The sequence below is a fragment of the Aquila chrysaetos genome, chromosome 7, assembly GCF_900496995.4.
Source record: "Aquila chrysaetos chrysaetos chromosome 7, bAquChr1.4, whole genome shotgun sequence".
NCBI lineage: Eukaryota > Metazoa > Chordata > Aves > Accipitriformes > Accipitridae > Aquila > Aquila chrysaetos.
The window spans coordinates 23,270,447-23,295,237 of record NC_044010.1 but is presented as its reverse complement, the minus strand read 5'-3'; the positions used below and the strand labels follow the sequence as shown (position 1 = coordinate 23,295,237).

The 24,791-nt window shown below is 43.2% G+C and overlaps 1 protein-coding gene and 1 long non-coding RNA gene across 2 annotated transcripts in view; one reads left to right on the top strand and one right to left on the bottom strand.

Annotated features, from left to right (window-relative positions):
* Positions 1-11,678, bottom strand: part of USP25 (ubiquitin specific peptidase 25) — a 92,805-nt gene extending 81,127 nt beyond the window's left edge. Inside the window, exon 1 of the mRNA XM_030019966.2 lies at positions 11,358-11,678. Coding sequence (XP_029875826.1) covers positions 11,358-11,402 — 45 coding nt within the window. The 5' untranslated portion in view covers positions 11,403-11,678. The remainder of the gene's footprint in view (positions 1-11,357) is intronic.
* An 8,445-nt stretch (positions 11,679-20,123) lies between these two features.
* LOC115343687 lies at positions 20,124-23,457 on the top strand. The gene is made up of 3 exons (XR_003924243.2): positions 20,124-20,302; positions 21,315-21,520; positions 22,221-23,457. It is a non-coding gene; the product is annotated as an uncharacterized LOC115343687 (long non-coding RNA).
* Positions 23,458-24,791: the final 1,334 nt, after the last annotated feature.

Below are 24,791 nucleotides of genomic sequence, written 5' to 3'. Positions count from 1 at the left end.
TCTGCGGAAGAATGAGATTACAGATCACAGTAAATCACCTAAAATCCGGGGCAGTATTTAACAGGTTGCCTGCAAAGGGCTGGGTTTCTGACAGCAGTTCCAGCTTCTCCAGCGAGACAGCCTTTCCTGGGTCAAGCACCAGGAAGGCACCGGCACGTGCTGCATCCCTGCAGAAAGGCCACCGCAACACCATGGACAGTCAGCCTGTGAAGGGCAGCGAGCAGCTTTCATTTTCATTAGGTAATAACCTCGACAGATGCAGATGGTATTAGAATTAAAATGAACCTCAAACACAACAGAGACATAGTATTTAAAGATGTGTTGAGATTTTTACCAGTATATCAGCATATACTTTTACTACCTCACAATTAAAGAAATAGTAAATTCATCAGTACACTCCACAGAGGGCAACTGAAATTTTCCAGGCCATTTTCTCTCAAGGAGAAAGACAAAAGACAATCTTGAGAATCCCTGGGTAATTTTTAATGGACTTAGAATTACCTGATTTTGAAATGCACATTCGCCTCAGCTCCCACAGAAAGCTGAACTTGTTGTATTCTAATATGAGGACGTGGTCTCAAGAAACTCATGACAACTTTGTTTTATAACTGCTATTTGTTATAATTTAGTCCTATCAGTCTCCCCTGTCTCAGTGGTGTTGTGGCAATATCATCAGTAGTGACTTTCTGCCATTCTTCATCACCGCACACCTATGTGAAACTTCATAGGCTGACTTAAGGAAAAGGGGTATGAAAGACTCCTCTAAAGAGTTCACATTTTTGAAAAATAATTTGAAACATACAGAAATTTAAATTCTGTGCCGCCTTCCTAGCAGCAGCACTATGCCAACATGTTCCCCCATCAAACAACAGATAATAAACTCCAACAGCAAAATTTTCAACCCTTTTCTACTCAGTAAGGTCACAAAGCAACAGTCTTTGGCATCTTTGCTGGGGATAGCAGGCAGCTGCAAACTCCTTCCCCGGTCACAACGCAGCAGAGCGTGTGTGCTGCACGCACACCCCCACCCAGTACTGGGAAGTAGGTAGCACATTTACCAGTCGTCTTTAAATCAGGCCCAGAAAAAGCTTCAAGGCAACTTGCCAAGTTAGCCAGAGCTGGAACTTGTGATGATGGGGAAATCTGTCCATCCCTACCATGAATAAATCCAGAGGTTACCCAGCAGACTACCCAAAAAAGCAGCCCAGCCAGCTTCAGGCAAGGGGACAATTATGGTCCAGTCAGGGCTGTCCCAAGAGATGTTTGTGGCTTTCAGCACCAAGTCCCATAAAACACATGCAAGACTAGAGGCAACATTTAAAAGTAGCCAGTAAGATGTTGGTTATTTTTTGATTTCCAAACAAGTAAAGGAATACAGAGAGAAAGAGAAGACTTAATTCTAGTACCCCATTAAAAAAAAAAAAAAAAAAGTTAGAAACCTAGGTGCCTGAATTTAAAAAGCTTGCTGATTACTGCCACCAAATAATTAAAAGGTTCTAATGTAAGAAAAGAAAACGGTAGTGGGAAAGTCTCTAAATGAAAAGAGCATAGTCCTCAAACAGGTGAAAAATTACATGAGAGACAAGCAGAATTTGAAGAAAAGCAGCTGACAAATGGGAAAGTAGGTAATACCAAGAAGGGAAACAACTCTGCAAGCGCTCCAAAAGCTGTTTAGGTTTAAAAAACTAAAACATACTTACAAGCTTAAAAACTTTCTCTTAATATATTTTGCCATGATTCTGTATCAAAAAAAAGCAAAAGTTAAAATCTGCAAAATATAGAAATGCTTTCTAAGTCATAATATAAGATTTCTGGGATACAATGAAATACACAGTAATCTGTCCTCTAACCAGGCCATTTATACCTATGCACTTTGGCAAGTGTTTAAAAAAAAGTACATTTCCAACAGCTGTGTTCCCAGGAGAAATTTCTTTTTCAAAGCAGCTAACTTTCAGAGGAATAAAATGAAACTGGACACAAAAGGAAAGCGGAGTAGGAGTCTGTTCTCACTATCTCCTTCTCTTTTGAAGAGAACAAAGAATGCCACATGCCTGTGCATACCCAGCCTTTACCAGCTGCGTACTTTAGAGGACTCTCGAAGCATACACCTGAATGTAAATAAATACTATCTTCAATTTCCACGTAGCACTTTTTTTTTTTTTTTCTGGCTTAATTCCAGTAAAAACACAGCTAAATTCAACTTCTCAAAATTATTTTTTTTTTCATTAAAATTTTATTGAAATTCAGAAAGAGTAATTTTTGGTTTGAGAATAAGAATAGGAAATTTCAGCACAGGTATCTGACTTTTCTTGAAGTCATACAGCTGTGAGAAGAACTGCTATCACAAAAACCATGCGAAAACTCAAGCCTAGCATTTACTATTCAGCAAAAGCAAGAGATGGCATTAAATATAGGTACACAATTCACAATCCAAAACTTTTACATCTGAGACTCAGACCCTAATGTCAAGTGAACATCCTGTTTTAATTAAAGGGAGCCCTCTGGATTTTGGGGTACAACACAAGTGAAATGATGACACGTCAATTGGTAGGAAGGAGCCATAAAGGCATATAATGCCATTTTTTGTCACGTGCATTAATGTCCACGAATTGTGTCTAGACCGAGGTAAGATACAAGGGTCAATTACATTTAAATAGCTATGGATCATGCCTTGAAAACACTAATACCTCTCTGAAAGGCTTTTATGAAATACATTATTCTTGTCTACATGTGCCTACTGTAAAGCTTAAAAATAAGCTTTCACCTGATGGCTAAAAAAAGCTTTAGTCAAGGATATTATAACCAGAAACTGCATTTGCTTGACCCCTAAACTTTGATAAGCTTGACTATTGCCAATTAGTTGATAACAGAAACATTTTAAAAGAAATGTTGTGCAGGGTATAATTTTTTTCAGCAAGAATCCACCAGTTAAAATACTTCAGAAAACTACTATAAACAAAAGCATCAAGTCAAAGCTGTGTATCTCAGAATAAAAACTATTAGAATTTGCACACCGATATTTCTGCTGCCTTAAAAAAAAAAAAAAAAAAAAAGTGTTTTACATACACAAATCCATGTCAGGTGATGTTTCCAAGGTTAACCTAGCTGCACTCCAGCCTTCAAGATCTTCCACATCACATGTTCCTTGGATTCCACCTCTCTAACACCCTTACTACAGAGAGCTACATTAGAACTGTGGACACTTAGCGTTGCCACCTCTCCCAACAGTGCTGTTTCTCTTGAAGTCCCATCATCAGGTAACATCAGGCTTCAGAAAAACTCTCATGCTGATGGCTTTCAACATGCTCCTGAATTTCATCCATTACAGCAAAGAAGCAAAAAGCAAAAGAATGTAGCTAATGACAATTTCAAAAGAATGAAAGCTATAAAACCTAACTGTAAAAATCATCAGCACCGCCTTAAATTGCAAGGGTCTATGTCTAAATAGATTAAATACTTTCATTGTGATTTTCAAATGTTTGGAATTAATGACGTTACTGAATACATGGAAAACCCATCCATAATTAAACAGACAAGAACTCACAAAGCCTGCCATAGACGACTGAAATTATCAGTGTCCTACTCACGACACTGTGTCAATCTGTCCTTTACAACATCTTAGGACCCAATTCCTCCTTCATAGCACTTCACAGGAATCTCAATATTGATTCAAAATGTTGCTTAACATCTCATTCCTGTTAAAGCCTAAAACCACAGATTCTGCACTACATTCACCAGGAAAACTACTACGTAGTTCAGCATGTTAAAACCACCCCTCTACCAGCAGACCCAGCCCTGCAGCTACCAGGAGAAGGCAGCACACCACCTCTGCCACTCCAGATCACAGACCAGCGTACGCGCCCCAAATATCCAGGCAGGGAGATGTAACCCGCTGCAGCAGACAGACTGACTTCTGCTCCCTTCATTCACTTCTGGAAACTGGGATGGTGACGTAGAGCAGAAAGGTGGTATGGACAGGTTTACTCAAAAAGAAGTTTCATGGAAATTTTCCTTTAATGGTCCGTAGAGCCCTTAGTGTATTACAAGTTTTGAAGTGCTAAAGAAATCTAGTGATAAAGAGATCTAAAGCCTGCAATACAACGAGAGGGCGCAAACCTTAATGCTGTAAGAAAGCAACATGTTAGATGGTGATTTAGACAGTGATTGTACTCAGTCATGGCACACACCACAGCTGCTCTCCATTCTACCTGCAAGTTTGGCTGAGGTGTGTCAGCACAATGCAGCTTATAACATTTATATTCAGCACAGCATTACTGTAAGGTAACATTAAAAAAATCTGACATCCGCTGTTCAGAACGCTGTGTTGCCAAATTAAGACTTACAAGTGTTCACAAAAAAATAGCAAGAGATACCATTTGCCAACCTGATGCAGGAAACAGGAAAAAGTCTTTCCCTTGACTTGGCCCAAAGCCTGGGTTTGTACCATCATGCAAGGCATGCCCCCGCTATCCTGTTGAGCAGTAAAGCATCTCACCACCTCATCTTTACTTCAGCCTCAGAGCTTTAGATTACTTTGTCATCGTATTTTTGCCCCTTTTTTAAATAATAAAAAAGATAAAGAATTCATCAGAAAAGTTTCAACTTTACATACTTTTACATGCAACTAACTATAGTGATTCACAGTGCTACCTTTTCCCTAGTAATTATACTTAACCACTCATTAACCAGAACTTTGCACATATCACAGTCCCAAAGTGAATGGAGTTACCACCCCACCTATTGCACACTTAGATCTCTGGCAAAAGTCACATGCGAGTTATATTAGTTTCACTGAACTAGTGAAACTGAACATTCACTCCAGTCAAATATTTCCTACTCTCGGCAACTGTTGACTTCTTTAACAGCACCCCAACTGATGAAGTGTAATATCAGCTAACAGAAGTGGTCTTTATGTCCTACTGGGAAAGAAAGACTGAAGTCTACCTTGAATTCATAAAATCATTTTGAAATACGTTGTCACAACAGGCTCTCCTACATTACTCAGCTAATACTCTGGCTTGCTATTTACATCGTGATGCTACACTGCTACCCCAGGCACAAGTCAACAGCCCCCGGGTGAGAAGCTGAATCCTCTCAAATTACAGGTGTCTACCTGCTGACTAAAGACCATCACATAGGTAACTTAGTCACTGGGTTTTGATGGGGAGGTTTAACACATCCATCTAAAACAAACAAACAAAAAAAACCCCACAAAAAAAAACCGCAAACAAACACCAAAACATAACAAAACCAAACACAAAAAACCCTAACACACAAACAAACCTTCATTGTAACTCAATGCAACCTTCCCCACCCTTACATAATCACGCTGGTTATCACAAGAGAACCAGAAAATGAAAGCACTCAGGATACTTTCATTTCCCAGAAAAGCTGCTCCCACACATGTGGCTTTCCTACTCAGTGAAAGTAGAAAAGACTTTCCTGTCTCGGTCCAGGTCCTGGCAACACCCCCCCTCCCAATTTTAAGAGCTCTGTTCCATAGTAAGTACAAGATGTCAATAATAAAAAAAAAGAAATTAAAAAAAAAAATAAAACCAAAAAGTCAGGCTTTTAAAGGAATTTACTCCTACATGAAAACATGTAAGCGAAGACACTGTTCTTAAGCTTTTTGTTTACTTTTTATGCTAAAGAATATCAGGAATGCCACGTTTGGCTCTTAGCTTTTGTGAGATGACCAGCTGGAAATTGCAAATCATCATCTCCACTACAGAAAGTGAAGGGCAATAAAACATAAAGGAACCCTAGAAGCAGCCCTGGGCACCTCAGTAATCCCCCCATCGTGGCACCACCAGCAACAGCTGTAAGGGGGTGACTGATGCAGCACCCCAAACAATTCCTGGCACAAGTCATGTGTGAGGGTTAGATACCTCCCAGCTAGTTCTGCTAAGAACTCAGCCCAGCCTGAAAAGGCAGCCTCCAAGTCAGCTGGGGCACCAGATCAATTCACCGGTCCCCGGCGTCCAGGGTGTCTCTCAACCCAGCCATTCACATCACTGAAGTTATGAAGCCAGCTTCTTGCAGACTGAATAATCAGAGTCAACACTTAGTGTGCTCCTCAACCAGGAAGAAGAGAAGATTTAGGCAAAAACAGAACAAAAATTATATCTTTCTTTCTATCTTTCATTCATCTTCAGTTAGAAAAGTCCATGAACACCAACTGAATTCACAGGATTAAAGACATGCTACTTCCTGCCTTAACATATCTTTTCAGGCATAAGAGTGCAAGAAAAGCAACTGTTCAATTATCCTCCCACTTATCTTTACAAAGCACTTTTAAAAATGTCAAATATTTTTCTATTTTGAGACATGGGTAATTTACTTTTTGACCTTTTCATAGAAGCTGATGGGTTTTGTCATCTTTTGTAGCTGCTCTTCCTAGTGGTTGTAGATACAGGGTTATCCTAAAAATACATCTTTTTTTTTTTTTTTTTTTGAAAGTACTAAACCTTTTGTAATATTATTTAAAAATAACTTAACAGAAAAATGTATAAACCTTACATTTTAATATTCTGAAGAAGTATTTTTATTTTCAAGGTGTGGACCAAAAGGTATTTAAAGACATTAGTTCGGACAGATGCTAGTGATAGCACTATAGTTGCAAAGTCGTGCTACCACAATCAAAATCATTACTGAACTTTTGTGGAAGTTTTTCTAGAATGCAACAGATTTTAAACTACTATTAAATGTTTCAGAAAGGTGCAGATTCATAGTATATACCAAAAAAAGCAAGACTGCATAGCTACAAAAAAAAAAACAACCCACCACCCACTCAACCACACACACACAGCCCCTCCCACCAAAACCCATCAGAAAATTCACAAAACCAGAAGGCATTCAGCATACCAGTCTGGCAAGGGCTTTCAAAATTACTTCGAATCACTGACCTTTGCACCTTGCTCCAGCTTTCAGAAAATACAAACAGGAGTCTATGTAGAAGGTGTAACTACACACAAGATGAACTTTTTTAATGAACTTTTTTTTTAAATGCATAACAAGATGTGTATATGTAAAGTGTGACTCCATAGCACCTCAAATAATTCTTGAAAATTACTTAGCAGTTGGTGCAAACACCTTCAGTAAACTAGTCTGCTTATTCTGCTCATCCTGGCCAAAAGAGGTAATAAAGCTTCCAATACCAGCAGCAGCAGGTATAATCCCCCCCACCATGCAAGCCCACCATGCAAGGAGGCCACCTGTCACACAGTCCAAACACAGGTAGCTCATTCGTGGGGAGATATGTAAGCCATCCTCCTTACATGACCCAGGGTGCATTTCTCAGATACGGGAAGACACCTGCGTGTTGCTCATGGGCATGAGGGGCTCTGGTCACATGCTAAGAGCAGGAGCCTGCAGCCTCCTGCATCCACGGGGCAAATGGTAGGTCAGGAAACCCTGAACCCAACTGATCAAAACACAAAGACTTTAAAGGCTGTATCCTTGGAAGGCTGCCACCTATTGAGATGAAAAAAAAATTAAAAAAAATAAAAAAATGACCACAACTCCCAAAATACCTTCCTTGCATGCCTAGTCCTCAGTAGATGTTTGTTGCTATCACCTCCTGCCATTCAGTACTGCATGGACATCCCTATTTCAATTGTTGGAGACATAGGACTGTATCATCTTTCATATGAAGAACTACCGCAATTAGTGGCTATTGCTTTCAGGGAAGAAAAGCAGTCAGTACCATATTATTAGCTAAATCTTTCAGTAATGAGTACATCAAATACACAGGATGAGCAGAACGGAAGCACACACATAAGCTAGCACAATTTTCTCCTTACTACCCCAAAAAAGAGCAAGGGAGAGGAAGTAAGTAGTATTAGACCTTGCTTTAAGCCATGCATTATTTCAAGGGGTAAATATCCTTAAAGGTTTGTGCTTCTTTTAAAAAAAACGAGCTGAGCTGACACACCTCACTTTATTCTACTATTCCTGTGATTACACTGCCAATATGCTGCTGAATCACAGGTCTGAAATAACAGTGGGTGTGGGAAACCAAGGGACAGATAAAACAGACTTTAAATCTATGTATCAGCCAACACTCAGTCTCTCTCCAGAAGCAGTAGAACTTGATAATACACATTGCTGAGTGGCCAGCTAAGTGTCACCCTTTAAAATCCAGCTTCTTCAATCTGCTGTTCCAAGAGGACCATCACGATAATTATTAGTTAGAGCCGAGACGCTGCTGAAACATGTATGACCTCTCCACATCATTTCTTCCAATTACTAGAAAAATCACCATTCACCCCAGCCCTTGTTGCTGAACCCACTGTGTAAGGGACACTGGCCAAGGGAAGGGTCTGCACAGCACAAAGGGCAGCCTGGAACAGTCTTCCTCAGTAAGGAAAATCGATGTACACATGCACCAGTGCAAGCTGCCCCCATGGCAGCAGTGCAGCACTGCCTGGAGTACAGGGAACCCTGCAACACACATGCCTTTGCTCTTCAGCCCCAAAATGCCTGGCAAAAAGGGTTTTACTGGACAGAAATACAGACAGGGCAAAACGAGAAGCCACTTTTTTTAACTTCCCAGGCCATTTACCTTTATTCACATGCTTTAGTCTTAATATGAACATTACAGATAACCTACAGACACCTAACAATGTTAAGAGAAGCACACAAGAGCTGTGAGCAATGAGAGTAACGTGATTAATTATTTGCTTCAGGAGATAAATTACAAGTTTTAACTAGGAGTCAAGATGACCAGTAAACATGAAAGAAAAAATTTCTTTTGACCCGATCCAGATGCTTTAACTACACAATAAACTAAAGATAGCTTCAGTGGGAAACAGGCTGTTCGTAGTTAGAGCATTTATTAATACAAACCTACATCTTCAAGTACTGCTGCAGTTTGACACATACTTCCTGTATGACAGTAAGAAAACATCTGATGAACAATGTTGGGAACCACAGTTCTGAATAAGGTATGCTGATGACTCAGGCATCTCTTGGAAATCCAATATATTTCTGTTTGTATGTGGTTTCTTCACACTAACAGAAAACAATCATGACAAACTTTGAGGTCCCCAGAAAAAACTCTCATTATTTGTGGAGCATGGGATTTTCTTCTTTTGAGGGAAGACGGTGAGTTAGTGGTATGGTAACCTCTCCACCTTTCAACCACGCATCAGCCCACTGTACCTTCACAATTTTTCTTCTTACATGCAAATAAGCTGAACAATGTTAAAGTCTGCCATCCAGTTAGCTATTCATTAGTCTCACTAAGCAATGAGATACTCACTTTAGAGTCAAATAATATTTTTTTTTGCAAAATATTCTCAAGGTTGGCCTTCCCCCCCCAGCATGCAATTAGCGATAAAATGGGCGACAAGGAGTTTCAGATAATATAATAATCAGATGATTCAACAGAAATAAAAAAAGCAAATCCCTGCCATGAAAAAAAAAAAAAAAACCAACTTATTTTATACAGTTTCTCTAGATACTTAGACAAGTAACCATCATCCATAGATGCTGATTACAACTTTAGAATTATTGCTAATTTCATTTTTTACTGCAGTAGATTACCAGGGGATCTACCACAATCAATCTCCAACCACCCTTTAAACTTATCCTCGATTTGAAACTACAGTAATCCTGAACTACTGACCTGCAAGCAGTAGTTTAGCTGGAAACTGTAACACGTCTTCTTCAGGATTACTGACAGAAAGTACAACAGGCAGCTCTGACCAGTGTCTATCAGGTATTACGTAACAGAGTATCCAATACGATAATTAAGGGATACTTAAGTAAACCATCAACAACAGGTTTTGTAAAATATAACCTCGCTCTACCAAAGTTGTCAGGCAAAGGAAGTTGTTCAACACAGAAGACACACGCATAGCATGGGACCTGGCAGCAAAACTCTCCTACGTTAGCCTGCTAGCACACCCCAATTGAAAACACTGCTGACTGAGGAACGAAGAAACAAAATTAGTCCGTCCAGCCCTTGCCTTCCTGCTGAAGCAGCCAAAATCAGTGCTAACTACTTCAGCTACGATAGCAGTCTTTGGCAAGACGTGCCTCTCCCTCCAAACAAGCCTTCTGAATGTATGTTGTACCACTTTAAACAATTATACCTTAATAACTGCATTCCCGCTGTCCAGTCTTACAACTGGAGCCATTTAACTTCCACACTGACTATACCAAAGCACACATACCTTTATCCTCCTATAAAAACATTACATGCCATAAAAAAAAAAAAAAAAAAAAAGTCAGGGAAAAGGAGGTAAGTCATATCACTAACCAGAACAGTTGCATTAACCAGCAACAGTTACCTTTAAAAATTAAAAAAATAATTTTAAAAGCACCTTGATTTAATTTTAGGTTTCTTTTTTCTCTTGCCAGTTCAGTTCACTTCAGGCAAAAAAAGAGCTTTAGAAGGTGTCTTTTTTTTTTTTTTTTGATAAAGAAACATTTTCCAGCAACTCCTGGTGCGCAGCAAAAGATTCATAAACGCTGCCATTCGCTTAACCCCATTTCATGATGCACGCTAACAGAAGTCCCTAAATCCAGCACTTTTTTACTCCACCAAGACAGCGTCACAGCGAGCCGTGTGTCACACGCTGGAATAGCGTTCACCTTTAGCAGACACGGATGCCGGCGCAGCAGGGTCACGCCGTGCACGTGCAGCATCTCCCTCCCGGCCCACGGCTCACGCCGGGGGCTCGGGCAGGACCTCGCGGTCCTCACCGACACGCTGCTCCCCGTCCCGCTCCCCGTCCCGGCAGCTCTGCAAGTGCAACAGGCCCGCCCGGGGCCCCGCCGCCGTCCCAGCCCGGGGAGCGGCGGGTCTCCCCGGAGCCGCGGGGCGCTGGGGAAGAGGACCCGGCCCGGAGGGGGGGGGGCTGACCCGGGGCCGGGGTGACGGCGGCCCCCCCGCTGACCGACCGCGCCCCAGCGCGGCGCCCGGCCCCGCCGCGTCCCCCCGGCGGCTTTTCGCCATCGCCCCGGCCCGGGGCTGAAGCGCCGCGGGCCCGGAGAGGCCGCGGGGCGGGGAAGGCCGGGCCCCCTCCTCGGCCGGGGGAAGGTTCCCACGGGCCCGGGAAGCGGCGGAGGGTGGGGAGGCTGCGCCCCCGTTTGCAGAGGGGGGGGAAAGTCGCCGGCCGGGGGGGGGTGGGGGGGGCGGGAGCGGGGGCAGCCGCCGGAGCCGCGCAGGAAAGGAGCGCCTCCGGGAAGGGGTGGGGGCCAGGCCCGGGCGAGGCCGGCGGGCCGGGACGCGGCGAGGGGCACGCGGCGAGGGGCGCGCAGCCGGCTCGCAGGCCGGGCCCTGGCGCAGCGGGCGGACCCCGCGGCCGGCGCGGCGCAGGGCGGCGGGCCGGGCCGGGCCGGTGTCTCACCTTGGCGGCGCCGCCGGGCTGCAGCACGTTCTGCTCCACCGTCATGGCCCCCGCGCGGCTCCCGGCTGCGCCCCGGGCTCGGCGGGCGGCGGCGGCGCCGTGCGGCAGCGGCTGGGCCGGGCCCGGGCTGGGCGAGCGGAGCAGGAGGCGGCGGCGGCGGAGGAGGAGGGGCGGGAGGGGGAGCCCGAGTCACCGCCAGGCGGGCGGGCCGCCGAGGCGGGCGGCCGCCACGGGGTATAGCGCGGATCCGCTCAGGCCCCGCTGTCACTCCCAGCGCGGCCGCCCCCGCCGCCGCCCAGCGTGCCCGGAGCGCCGAGCGCGCCGCCGGCCCCGGCCCCGGCCCCGCCCTCGGCTCGGCCCGGCTCCGCTCGGCCCGCGCCGCCGCCGCCCGGCAGCGGTTCTCCCGGCGGCGCCGCCCCGCGCACCTGCCCCGGGCGGAGCCCCCCGCCGCGGCGGCTGCCCCCCTCGCTCGCCGCCGGCGGTGCCGCCGCTGCCCTGCCCCTTCCCCGCGGTATTTACAGCGGCCGCCTCCATCTTGGCGGCGGCGGCGGCCGCCCCCGCGGGACAGCGCCGGCTTGGCCTCGGTCCCGGGGGAGCGGCCGGGGCGCCCGGGGGCTCAGCGGGGCCGGGCCGTTCCTCCGGGAAGGACCCCGCGTCCTCCGCCGGGGGAGAGGCTTCCCCCCCGCCCCTCGCAGGGGCAGCCCCGCCGCCCTGCCTCCTGAGGGAAAGCGAAGTTTCCCCCGCTCCGCCGCGGCCGCCCGGGGGAGCCGCGGTCCGGCCGCGGCGGCGGCGGCGAACCCGAGAGCGCCTAGCTCCCGCCGGGGAGCGGCACCCCGTCCCGGCGGGACGTGGGCCGGCTGCAGGCTTCTCCCAGGGCGCGGGAGCCAAGCGTGGCCTGCCCTGCAGTCAGCCCAGTCCGACAGTCGTCAGCGTGTTTCGGCCGCAAGAAGCCGGCGCTTTCCGGGGGGGTTTGCAGGAAATTTCTGACCAGTTTCAGCACTGGCTGCTCGTATCGACAGCAAACCTTAGCCCCTAAACGGCACTTAAAAGTTGCAGATCTTCCCCTCCCTGCGTAGGTTTAGCTGGGTGAGGTGACGGTATTCAGCATTCAGATTAAACGGGACCGTCCTTAACTATTTCACTGCTGATTAAAGCATGGGGAGGGTTTCAGGTCTTGGCAACCCGCGGTGAATTGGGTCACAGCAGCTAAACGGTATTGAGAAAGAGGTTGTCCCTCTGTCACTCCGCTCTGCGGAGTCAAGGAAAGGGAGGAAAAGGACTCGGCTCTGGGCACCAGCGCCAGCAGGGGAAAGCCGGTCTTGGAAAGTCCCGGGGGTACTGGGCTGCCCAAAATGCATTTGAACAGAAGCAGGTGAAGGGCAGCAGAGGACCCCACCCCATATTTTGGATGCCTACGCAATAAACGGTAGCTGCATCCCGGTTTGGTTTCTCAAGCTGGTGAAGCTTGGTCTGTCTGTAGGAAAAGCTGAGGCGAGCAGCACGGTTCTGATAGCCCCGATTACCTAAAAATCATGAGCTGGGAACATAATGCAACGAAATGAATTGTGGCTACTGCTCGCCTGTCACACAGAGCCTTAGCATTTACGACTCTGTAATTCAATTCCCCCCTCTCCCCACAGTAGAGTATGAATCTTTTTACAGCTGAGTTATCAGGTAATAACATTGCCGCAAGATCTTGGACTTAAAGTAAAACACCGATTTTTGCACAGCTCGTGGCAACCTGCAAACGCTGCCTTGTTTCACTGTAGCTTCTGTGCAGGAGATGTTGCAATTTGCTCTTCTAAGGTTTGTTGCTCATAGATTCTATCAGTTCTAATGTTTTTGCCTTTTATGCTGCAATATACAAGGTGATTTTTAAAATTAATGTTCCCAAATAATTTATTGTGCAGAAGACAAGAAACTATGCAGATATATAATGAGATCAGAAATGGCTTGCAAATTGCTTTTCTGGGGATAAGAGCAGAAATTAATCTCTGCTCAGACTGATGGCTATGTGTAAGAGATGGCAGTAGTAGTCTGGGGTTTTTTTAAGAAAAGTTTTCTGTTGCATTGCTGTGCCAGAGTGCTAGACCAATTCCTCTGTCCTTCTCTTCCAATATATAGTCACGCTTTTTCTCATACAATTTTACAGCTTCTACACTGTGTTTTTGACACATGCTGCCCTATTTGGGTTCAGATAATTTTTAACAAAGCTATTCATTGTTTATAAATATTTGCTTTCATGCAGCATTTTTTATAAAGATGCATTTGGCAATAATTTTTTCAAGTCTTTTCTGTGTTTCATTTAACTCAATGGAATAGCTTCCCTGACAGATAGAATGTGTCCAAAAAGAAAGTGTTGGAAAGAAATTTTACTTTTTGTCCAATTCGCTTCAAATCAGGATGGGATGACAAAGTATCACCTTCCATTAAATTCCTTTCCTTCTTCCCCCCAACTTATCACTTTTAAGGGCTCCTCCCCTTCCGCACTTTCTTTAAAATAAAAAAAGGCTGAGCAATCCACTCCTGAGACAGGGATTCATCAATGAAATACTGACATAATCTGAACCATAGCCATGCAAATTAGGATTCCGTCGTACATATGGTGTTGCTGGAAACCAGACAGAACGGAGTTTCATATTCCGTTTGCAGCACAAGCTCTGTATGAAGTAGATGGAGCACAAGACTGGAATTTGTACCTCATCAGAAAACACTAACAGTTTTGACAGGGCCAAAATTTAGAAAGAGCTCTTGACTTGATGATATTAGTATTCCTTAGTGTCTATAATATATTAAGGAACTACTGTTTCAGAAGAAATTAAAAAAAACAGATTGCTTGGTTTCACCCTTCCTTCCTTTTCTGCCTTCAAATCCTGTTGACTGGAGCCCAAATGAATTTTGTGCAAACCTAGCAGAGAATTCGGCATGATAACCCAAGGTCCAAAAGCCGTCACACATGCACTTGGTACAGCACAAAAAGAACCATACAGGAGACTTCCTTTTTTCACTTATGTAATATCATCTAATTTCCTACAGAGCAGTACCTGTAAAGTATTGTTTCTGAGACAAGCCACCTTAACAAAGAACCCACAGTCTTAAATTTCGGAGCTCCTGTTGCTAGTCTGCAGTGATCATTTAGCTGTCACACCTCCAGAGCTGCAACCATTTTCTTGCTAGTCTTATTGATGATACTAGTGCACAGAAAGAGAAGCGATCAGAGGCTGCATGATGACATTTGCTTATGAGTCTCAAGAGCTGAAATCTATTTCTCTTTTTTTTCTAATCCCTTCCTGTTGCTTGTGTTGTTGGTTACAAGTTGGGCCATGTACCTTTAATATCTTAAATAGTATGAGGCATAGCTATACATATTTTCCCAGAGGTTTACCGTATTTCCCCTTAGTTGCTCCTCACCTTTTAACAATATTAGAGGGTTTGGTTGTTAAACATTTGGCAACATGTTGCACAACCTCTGCCTCCAGCTGCTTGGTCCCCTAGGCGAGGCTATCCCTGTTTGCATGGTCTCCTCACTATCGGTGCTGGAGAAGAGATCCACCTGAAATACAATCAATCACAGCCTCCCCTCCCCCCGAACCCAGTTGCTTTCTTCTGCTAGATCAGTTCCCCAAAATGGTTCACTGACTGGCTGTATGAACAGCTGTGCCAGCCCAAAAGAGAGGGTGACACAGGCTCTGCGATGGTACCCGTTGAGCTTCGTTGCACCTATTTCTTAAATCAGTAAGTGATCACGCCTTTCTGGTCTGTAGACTGCCTGTTAGATGCAAACCATGTTAGGCTCCTTGTCTTCCCATTTTTGTAAAGAGTAAACAAAACACCAGCCAACCACAAAACACTTTAGCACATGTTTTATTGTATACAAAGATCATGTACAACAAGAAATAGCTCATTATTTCCCTCCATTTTCAATAGGCTTGTTTTTGTCTTTAATTAAGTGCATCATTTATTTAGAGCTTTAATTATACTGTGGCTGCATTGGTTACAGCTGGGGAAGTACAAGTCAGGACTTCCTGGTTTTCTTTTCCCAAATGTGTAACCTGCTATATTGGCCATGAGAAAGCACTGCTTTAAAAAGTGCTGTAAATGCTACAAACACACAGCTTCTGTAATTAACCTTAGAGACGAGTTTCTCTGGATTCACATTTAGAAAACCCATTTTGGAGCACTTTCACTTAGGCCTTCTTGCTTTGCAGTAAATAGTTCAGCCACATGAAACAAAACCAGTGCTACTCAAGAAGCTTTTTAAGCAGGACACTTTTTAAAATCATAATTTGACAATTACTCTCTGTGTCACTGGCAACCATTCAAATATTGCTTCTGCACTTGCAAAATCTTATGTTGGTTATTCCCTGAGGGAACCAAAACAAAAACTAACTGAAGTTGTAACTCAGGAAAGAGAGCAATTGTTGTCTGAAAGCCTTTTGAAAATCTAAAAGTAAAACTAAAATGATGTGAATGTAGTTTTTGTTGCTATGCAAAACACAACATAGTATACCACCATTTTTGTATCTTAAACTGAATGTCCCTCACTTTCCTGTTGCTTCCTGACAGTAGATGCCTATTCATATACCTTCTAAAAGTCAGATGCTACATTCAAAATAAAAATGCTGAGATTTAGAGTACTGAGTCCATGTAACTGCAGCTGAATTTCACAGAAATTCTGGATTCTCCAAGAACCTGGTTCAAGTGCCTTATGCTTAACCTTAGCCATCTTCACATTTCATTTACTTTCTTGACCACACTTGCGCAATGATCATATATTTCACACAGCTTTCCTGAGAGGCAGTAAGGTTTTTTTCCTATGTGGCTGAAGGTAATTTAGAGCTCAGCAATGAATATTAGTCCTTCCAATAGGCATTACCCACCATTTATCAGGCAGTTAAAGGTTTCAGAACTTTTCCCCAAAATACTTCTTTCTGTCATTGGAAAGGTAACTCATTTAAAGGAGCATGTTTCACAACAAATCACTATCTCCACTGAATTTCCTTTTAGGTAAAATAACAATTAACACTCCCCCTGTTTTAGACTTCACCTAATGATTACTTCCAATGTTTATTTTGAAACTATTTCAGCTCAAACATTTATAATTGTTAGCATCACAAGTGTGTAACACTCAGATATCCAAGGTCTAAACAACTTATTTTGGATTACAGAGTAATTAAGCCAGTTCTGTAGAAAATTCAGTTGTGGGGTTTTTTTCATTTTTACTTTGAATACTTTTTTTTAAATGGCAGAACTTCCTGCAAAGTGAAAAGTCACGTTCTTGTCTTCCATGCATCTTCTCAGTCATGTCTTGCTTTCTGTTCAAGCAAATGCTCGTTGACCATGATGATAGCCTATCAGACCTCCTGGACAATTTTCCCATATGTGCAGTCATGTACGTGCATGCACTCTTCCTTAATTAAATAATTACAGACAATTGCTTTGTTAGCCAATGACCTTACATCTGATGGTCTACATGGATAAACAAGGTTGCTCTCTATCAGGTTCCTGTAATCCACAGATAAAACTGGAAGGCAAAGTTGATGGGACTAGTACAAAATTCATATTTTTTGCTTCTGTCATTTTTTGATGCCTGTCTGTCTGGTCACCCATAATCTGCTACTCAAAGATAGAGAAATGAAAGGACTCAGACCATTGAAGTGCATTATTTCACGTAGGTTTCAGGTATTCGGTTCTTGCAGTAATATCAAAACACCTCAGCTAGTCACCTAAGCTCCCTGCCCCAGGTATGGAAGGGACTTGGATGCTGCAAGCTTGGATCTGCAACATCCAGCAACCTACGACTTGCTAAATTGCTGAAAGAGGCACGTGCCCAATATCCTAACCCTACTATGGACTGGGAAGCTGCTTTTGAACAGGTGGAAAGCTGCTTTAGATAAGGATTCATGTTTCACAACTGAAGCTTAATGATTCTTGCTCAGGTCCAATCACGTCACTTCCTTATCGCAGCATGGTCTACAGCCTCGTTGTCTGGCCGCTCCTCTGGAATGAAGGGAATGTTGACACCAAACCCCTGATGGCGTAGGAGGACATGGCACCCAAATCTTCCATCTCCTGGGAGAGTACTCTAAACACGAGAAGATTAAATAAGGAACAAACATCATTACCACCTCCCTCACTGGCTGTATTTTTAAACGTAAGCACCCAAGGCTGCTGTGTGTCATGTTGATTCATTTCCATCAGCGTGCTCAAAGCATAGCTATCAAGTGGTCTCAGGGAAGATGAACTGGGGAATACCACCACTTACCTTTTAGGGAACGTTTCTAGGCACTCAGCCCTGGCAGGGTGGAAGCACACACACAGCAGGAGAGCTTCCCCAGCACTTAGGAAACTTTACCAATTAACATTTGTTTGTCTAAAAATTTAGGTGGGAGTTTGCTTTTTTTTTTTTTTTTTTTGTGCTTTTAGATCTGCATTTTCAATCAACCTAGCTGTAGACAGGTAGCTTTCTATAGAACATGGTGGGCATTAACACAGGGTTCATTGTATTCAGCCCTGAGAAACATTGAGGAAAGATCGGACAGTTCCTCACAAATGACCGTGGCCTCCATGGCAGGACTTGATAACAACTTTTTTTTCCAAGAAAGTAAAAGAGGACAAAACAGACCTTCAGGATTTTAATAGGATCTTGTAGGATTTTTATAGCATAAAGTTTTCATGCCCTCAGCCCAGAGGTTTTTTAAACTTAATACTGCTCAGTCTGGATCACACAAAACTGCTGAGTAGTAGGTGCAGTAATTTCTTCAAAATGAAGCGCATGCTTGCCTATTTTATATTGTCTGAGAGGTTTTCTCTCTCTTATATCCAGTTATGGGACCACATGTCCCTCATTTTCTTGAATAAGTATCAGTTTATTTTGTATCTTATTACTGACTGTAAAATATATGTAAAAATTCAAGTGTATGTGAAACTTCACTGACATATGTGCATGGTCAGGCTCGTACCATCTTGTACTTTTTACCTGTATGTAGAAAATAATTCTTCCTAAAATATTTTTTGGCAGAAAATCATGTATTCTCCATATTATTGCAATGACCCATGGCGTTTGACCACACTTACTGACTGCAACAATAGCAGTTTTGTAAGTCAGAAAGCATCTGAGAAAACAAAGAAGTATTTGTTTTCTTTTATTGTCATGATTTTAACCAACAAGCCTGCTTCACCTAAATTTTACAGAAGAACGCTAACAGTTGCAGACCACTTCGCCTGCCATATTTGACTTGTTTTATCTGAGCACAGCGTTCATTTGGGTGATTAAAAAGTTAACTTTTTAATAATTAATATTGGGGAGGTTACCTACCAGAAAGAAAGTTAGTTTTTAATCAATATGAAATGGCACTTTAGGACCTCCTTACTGCTGTTAACTCACTCAGAGGAGTGGTGAGGGTAGTGTGTGGCTGTTGTCAGTGGGTGCTCTAGACAAAGCTGTAGGGCAACCTTCAAATAAATATGTGACTATACTCTCTGTGTATTCACATGAAAGACAACATTGGGCTCCAAGAGCACAGCTGGCACTGCAAAATCTGTCACTTTCTGTATTCTAATGAGATTTCCAGTCCTGCTTGTGCTGAGACGACCAACTGAAAGCAAAGTCATTTAATATGTGCAACATTTAAAGCTGATCTTGTCAACAGACTTCACTGTGACTCTTCCTCATCACGTTTGGTATATAAAAATGAAACCCACCTAATAGTAAAGTCAGCTTAGTGACCTTCACTACTACAGTATCAGGCACAGCAGACGCAAAGCCTTTAAATGTTAAAACATGGACAGCTGGGGTGAAACATAAGACTTAGAGGGTGACACATTAGATAAATGGGGTTAGTCATACCGTTTGAGAAATGATCTCCAGTGGTACTTGCTTCTCGGTGGGGACTTTCATTGATGATCTTTAGTATTGCATTGGTATAACTTTATTCCACTTGTTACACTACTGCACATTTGGTACACGTTACCAAAGGAAAACTATCCTCGGGGCAAGCTTTGCTGGCATGAAACTCAACATGCAGAACGGGGAGAGTGCTACACCAGCTAGGACTCTGTGCTGTACAGTTAGAGCAAGGGTTAGTTTAGAGGAAGGAAGGGAGAGTCCATGACTTCAAATGGAGACAGGACTGAGGTGGTGACATTAGACAATGTTTTGGGGGAACTTGGGTGCATCAGAAACATTGCATACCAATTGACAACGAGAGCTGCTGTGAACAGCAGTTCATGTATGTTTTACTGAGGCACATTACACGTGCATACACTTTGCTATTTAAAACAAGCTCAACATAATATTCCAGAGAATCATCGAAGCAAGAAAAGCTCCAAAGGCAAAAATGTAAGGGAAGTATTTGTTATAAAAATGGACAAAATGAAGACAATAAAATAATTCATTACATAACAGGATGGGGACTGATTATCTAAGCATGAAGGCAGAGACAGATAAGAAGGCTTTTTAACAGTAGCTGGTCAGCATTACAGGCACGTGAAGTCTCATACATTTAGTTTAGTGGTCCAATAGAAAATGGGGGCAGAGGTATTAATTCTGAGGGCTCACTCTATTTTTGTTAACCAAGGCTGGGAGATAGTACTGCTAAACAACACTAAGGGATGGCAAAATATTAACTGTAGAAGAACATACTCAATAGCAAAGAGAGACTGGGGGGCGGGGGGCGGGAAACACAGTATGTGGGCAACCAGCCCTCTGCACCAGGCTGGGTGACTAGCGTGGAAGTTCTGCAGCATGCAGCCTGGGAAGTGGCCACATCACGGTGTCTCCACCACTCTCTGAGCCTTTGCAAACACACACCTTCATGGCCTGTCAAAGAGAAGTCACAATGCTGTACTGGAAATACGAGTTCCACGCACATGATGACAGAGCAGGACAAACAGGGCAAGAGACAAAGAATTCCCTATCCCACCACATGTGTATCTGAAATAAGGTTAGAAGTTCAGGTAAACACATCTTATACGGTGTGGGGGTTTTTCGTTGTTTGTTTGTTTTCTTTTGGATATGCAATAAAAGAGAATTCAAACTGTTTTCTATTCTACAGGACTCTGGTCTCCACAGAGAAGACACATGGATCAATGTAATACACAAACATCTTTGTGTAAAGTTCTGTGATTCAAAGGGTATATCTATTAATTCGAGCAATGACAAGAATTTGGACCTTCACTAGGGGAGTTCAGTGGAAGGAAAACTTTGGCTCTAGGGCTTATACTTAAAGAACAGGTTGCATGGACTGTAGAGTTAATTTTGGCACAAGCAGTCATGGACTTGAGGACTTATCTGGACAGGTCCTAGATGAAGGCATCTATTTTCTCAGAATCAAGGTTGCTTCTTCTGATCCATTCAAATTTTCTTCTTCAAGCCTGCTATGCTTTTTAGCGTAACCTAAACTTAGATTCGTGAATGATATGGCTCTACTGACAGACACATCCCAAAGACTTTCATAGATGACCAGGAGAATTTCTAAAGGCCAGCTGAGACTGTTACCTTTCAAACTCACTACTCCCCCTTCTCTGCAGTGCAGAACCCACAGCTCATCACTCAGCCTGCTCTGCTGGACAGCAGAGCCTGCAGGGTAGTAGTCTGCCTCTGACAAGATTTAGTACCCATTTCCTTCTCAGCTGCTTACAATTGCAAATTTTTCAAAACGTAAGTATCTTCCCTTTTCTAGCCCTGCCAGACAAACACCCTTGTGACAAAGCAGGAAAACACAAACTAAGGAAGTAGATGGTATCAACCCATCTATTATTACTGCTTAGGAAGTTGCAACACCTTATGGTTCTGACACAGCTATTACTGCGTCAACATATCAGAAACCCCTTTCATGGACTTTCTGGAAGCTTTCAAAATCCAGGCAGTTAGAAGCTGGCTCATTTCATCAACTACATAAGGGAATTTTGTGTTTGCAACCCATATAAACTTGTATCCTCCTCCTGTTCTTCAAGGCAGTTGCACTTTCAGCCACAGTGCTGTAACTTCAGTCCAGCTCCCCAGAGAGGCTGCATGAAGAACATGCATCACGGCACAGGAGCAGACAGCAGATACTAACGGCCTTAGCTGGAACAGCCCTGTTTCCTCTGCGTCTGCAGAGAAGCACTGCAGCCCCATGCCACAAGACCAGTTCTACTTATCTGGAAACACCAAAAAGAGGGTAACTGGGAGAAAACCATAAGTATCAGGATTGTTGCTAGTACAAAAATTACTGCTCAGGTCTGAGCAGTAATTGTGAGACCTGCTCAGGTCTCATGCACAAAGTGAGAAATTAACAAACTCTAGCTATAAACCAGCTTTGGTAACATCTGAGCCATCTAACTTTGGATTTCTCACCTTGCCATGAGGAAAGCTGCAGCAGAACTACTGTCATGTTGCCACATATGGTGTTCATACAGGAAGTAATTCTACCTACTCCTTTAATGTCACTTTACTGTTTCAACATAGTAGAGTAGAAAGAATACACTTACTAGTGAAAAACGAGAGAACCACTCCCAACACTAAAGAATTCATTTTACTAGGATAGATTAAGTTGTAATTGAAGACTCAAGCTATTCCAGGCAGGTGGCAATAGTTTGAAAAGACTCTTTTCTGAACATGTGCATATGTTATGTTGCCATTTAGGTGGCGCCACTTCTTGCATAAAATTTACTTTGCATAATAACAGGCAGTTTTGCAAAATATTTATTTGTAATCTTCGGTGCTTGTATACCACATACTTTTTCATTAGGTTGAGAAGTTTGTAATAGCCTTCGGTGGTAGTTATTTAAATGGGGCTAAGGACTCATTTTTTCAATACCATGGAAAAAAGTCTGGAAGACTTTGGGTACTCATGAATTATTTCTTCCTTCTGCTTCTAGGCCCTCCACAATTCATTACCACTTGTTTGCCAGGGGAAAACATCCATGCAGAAAAGCAGCCGGCTGGGGCTGCATGTACATGCTTCAGATGCAAAGCCCAGCAATTTTTTTTTTAAAGTGCTGGTGAAAGCTGGTTTGTGCTAAGACAGCAGACTTTGCACTGAGACACGTGCAGGTGCTCCACCCTGCCAGGCCAGCTGCGGCAGGGACAGGACAGACGGAACAACTGGAGGGGTTCTGCCTTCAGCAACCTCAGCGCAATTTGCCAGGCTGTCTCTGTCCTCGTCCCTGGACTGAAAGAGTGGGCAAACTGCTTTGTCCAAGGAATAAACGCAAGTATTATGCATAACAGGGTACCTGCATGATGGATGAAGTAAACCTGCAACTTCTCGCATTTGCAAGCAGAATAATTCAGTGGGAAAATTCTGGTTCATGGAGTTCAGAGAATTTAGTTCACAACACCTTCAGGTTTGGTGGCCTTCTGCTGAATCCAGGATGGAGGTGAAAACATTTCCATGGTTACAGCAGACACCTGAAAGCAAAGAAGTCCTCCGAGTTTTGTGGTTCTGCATCAGAGCCACCAGCCAAGATCATTAAAGACAGTGGGCATGTTTACACAGCACAGAGGCACCTGGGAACTGCAGGCAGCATCACGGCCTCAGGACAGCACGGTGCCGACATGTGCGCTAGCTCGTGTGTGTGCCAAGGGAGAGCTGTACCACACTGCTGTAGCTAGATTGATGGTGACTCTCTGCAAACTGCTCATGGCATGAAACATGAATACCCCAGCTTTGTGAGCTTCAAGGGAAGCCATGGCAAGTTTGTTAGCTCATATGGGGTATTAGGAAGGAAGATAAGCACAACGAGAACACGTCAAATGTGGTATAGGTAGCGGGATTAATAGGGCAAGAGACATAACAGAGAAGGAAAATTATGATCTAATGTACTGCACATCATTTTTAGGATTCAGCAAGACTTTTGTGTTCAGATTCATATTTCGTAGGCATTTCCCTCTCCCTTTTCATTAGATACCCAAAATCTTTATCATCTTCTCCATGTTTTTGTTCCCCATTTCCTTTTTCCCTGTGCATTGTTTCTTCTCATTTTCTGAGTATTTGCAAAACTCAATTTCACAAAAGCTCATTTTTCATACATACCAGGTTGTAAAATATAGGACCCAATTGTTGCTCTCTCTCACAGATGTAAAGAGAGATCTAAAATTGCAGTAAAAATGTTTAATGGCTGAGTTTGTTTCATGTACAGACAAATCTCATTATAAAACTATAAAGAAGAATTGTCCTGCTGTCCTTTCTAGATACATAGTTTAATTAGTACTGGATATATTTAGTTTTCAGAGTGCCTCTCCCACGCACAAAAGCCAAAGTAAAATAGGAATCTTCAGTTGCTATATAATGGGAGGATATTTATAAAAAAAAAAGCTACGTTCAGCAAAGCATTGTTCATTTAGATGGATGAGTTGAGAGATGTAATTAATTCTAACTTTAATATGTACTTGTACATGTACGATTAAGAGCCCATACAAATAGCTAAATTAGATTTTTAATTTGACTATGCAGAGTTTGCAACCAGATTGTTTTGGTAGACATCATAGGCCTGGTTTTACTAGTCTGTTACCTGTACAACTCCTTGGCTCACAACAGCTTTGCATGGTGTAGAAGGGAGGTGATATCTGCATTCCTTTATATGACTAAGTTACTCTGTCATGAACCTAGTGTATACAAATTAAGATGAAGGACAAGATTCTTCATTCCACCCACGAGAAGGAGCAACTCATTTGAACAAAGAAATATTTCAGATGTAGCTTGAAGGGCATTTTGAACTAGCACAGACACGTTCATTTGGTGACAAACACTCCTCTAAGGTCTACACACTCCTACACGGTCTCCTACGTAGGAGGATTCTAGCTAATTAATTTGGCAGACGATTTCTTCTTCAGCTTACAAAGTGATGGCAAATGCACGGATGTGACACAAAAAATCTGCCTCTAAAGGAAATAGATCAAAATCCCCAGAGAAAAAAGAAATCTGGCCACTACATAGTTGTTATATTTGGTGGTTGTTATATTCAAAGCACGGTGCAAAACTCATTGCACAGCAACTAGTTGCACAGTGCAACTAGTCCTTTTTATTTCCCATTTTGATTTCCCACATAGAAAGAAGAGCTAATGAATGGACTGTGCTTCCTTCACACTAATAGCATCTGCCTCCACCAACACTTTTTCCACTTACGAAGGTGTTCTTTATAATAATACAATTTCCCAGCTTTCTTCCATCATCACTGTGCAGCTCCCAGCAAGACCTATGCCATGGCAGTCTGTGGTGACATATGAGATGTGGTAACAGCTCATCTGACATGTTCTTTTTGTTTCAAAGGTAATACCAATTTAAAATATACAGAGGTCAACTTGAGCTTACAAGTTGTCAGTAGCCAGCAAATGAACAGCAACCTACGCTTCAGGTAATTGAGAGTCTTATGCTTTGCAAAAGCATGATTAGTCTGAGACCATTAATATCTACAGCTTGGGAAAATACCTTCAGCCAGCTTTCAGAG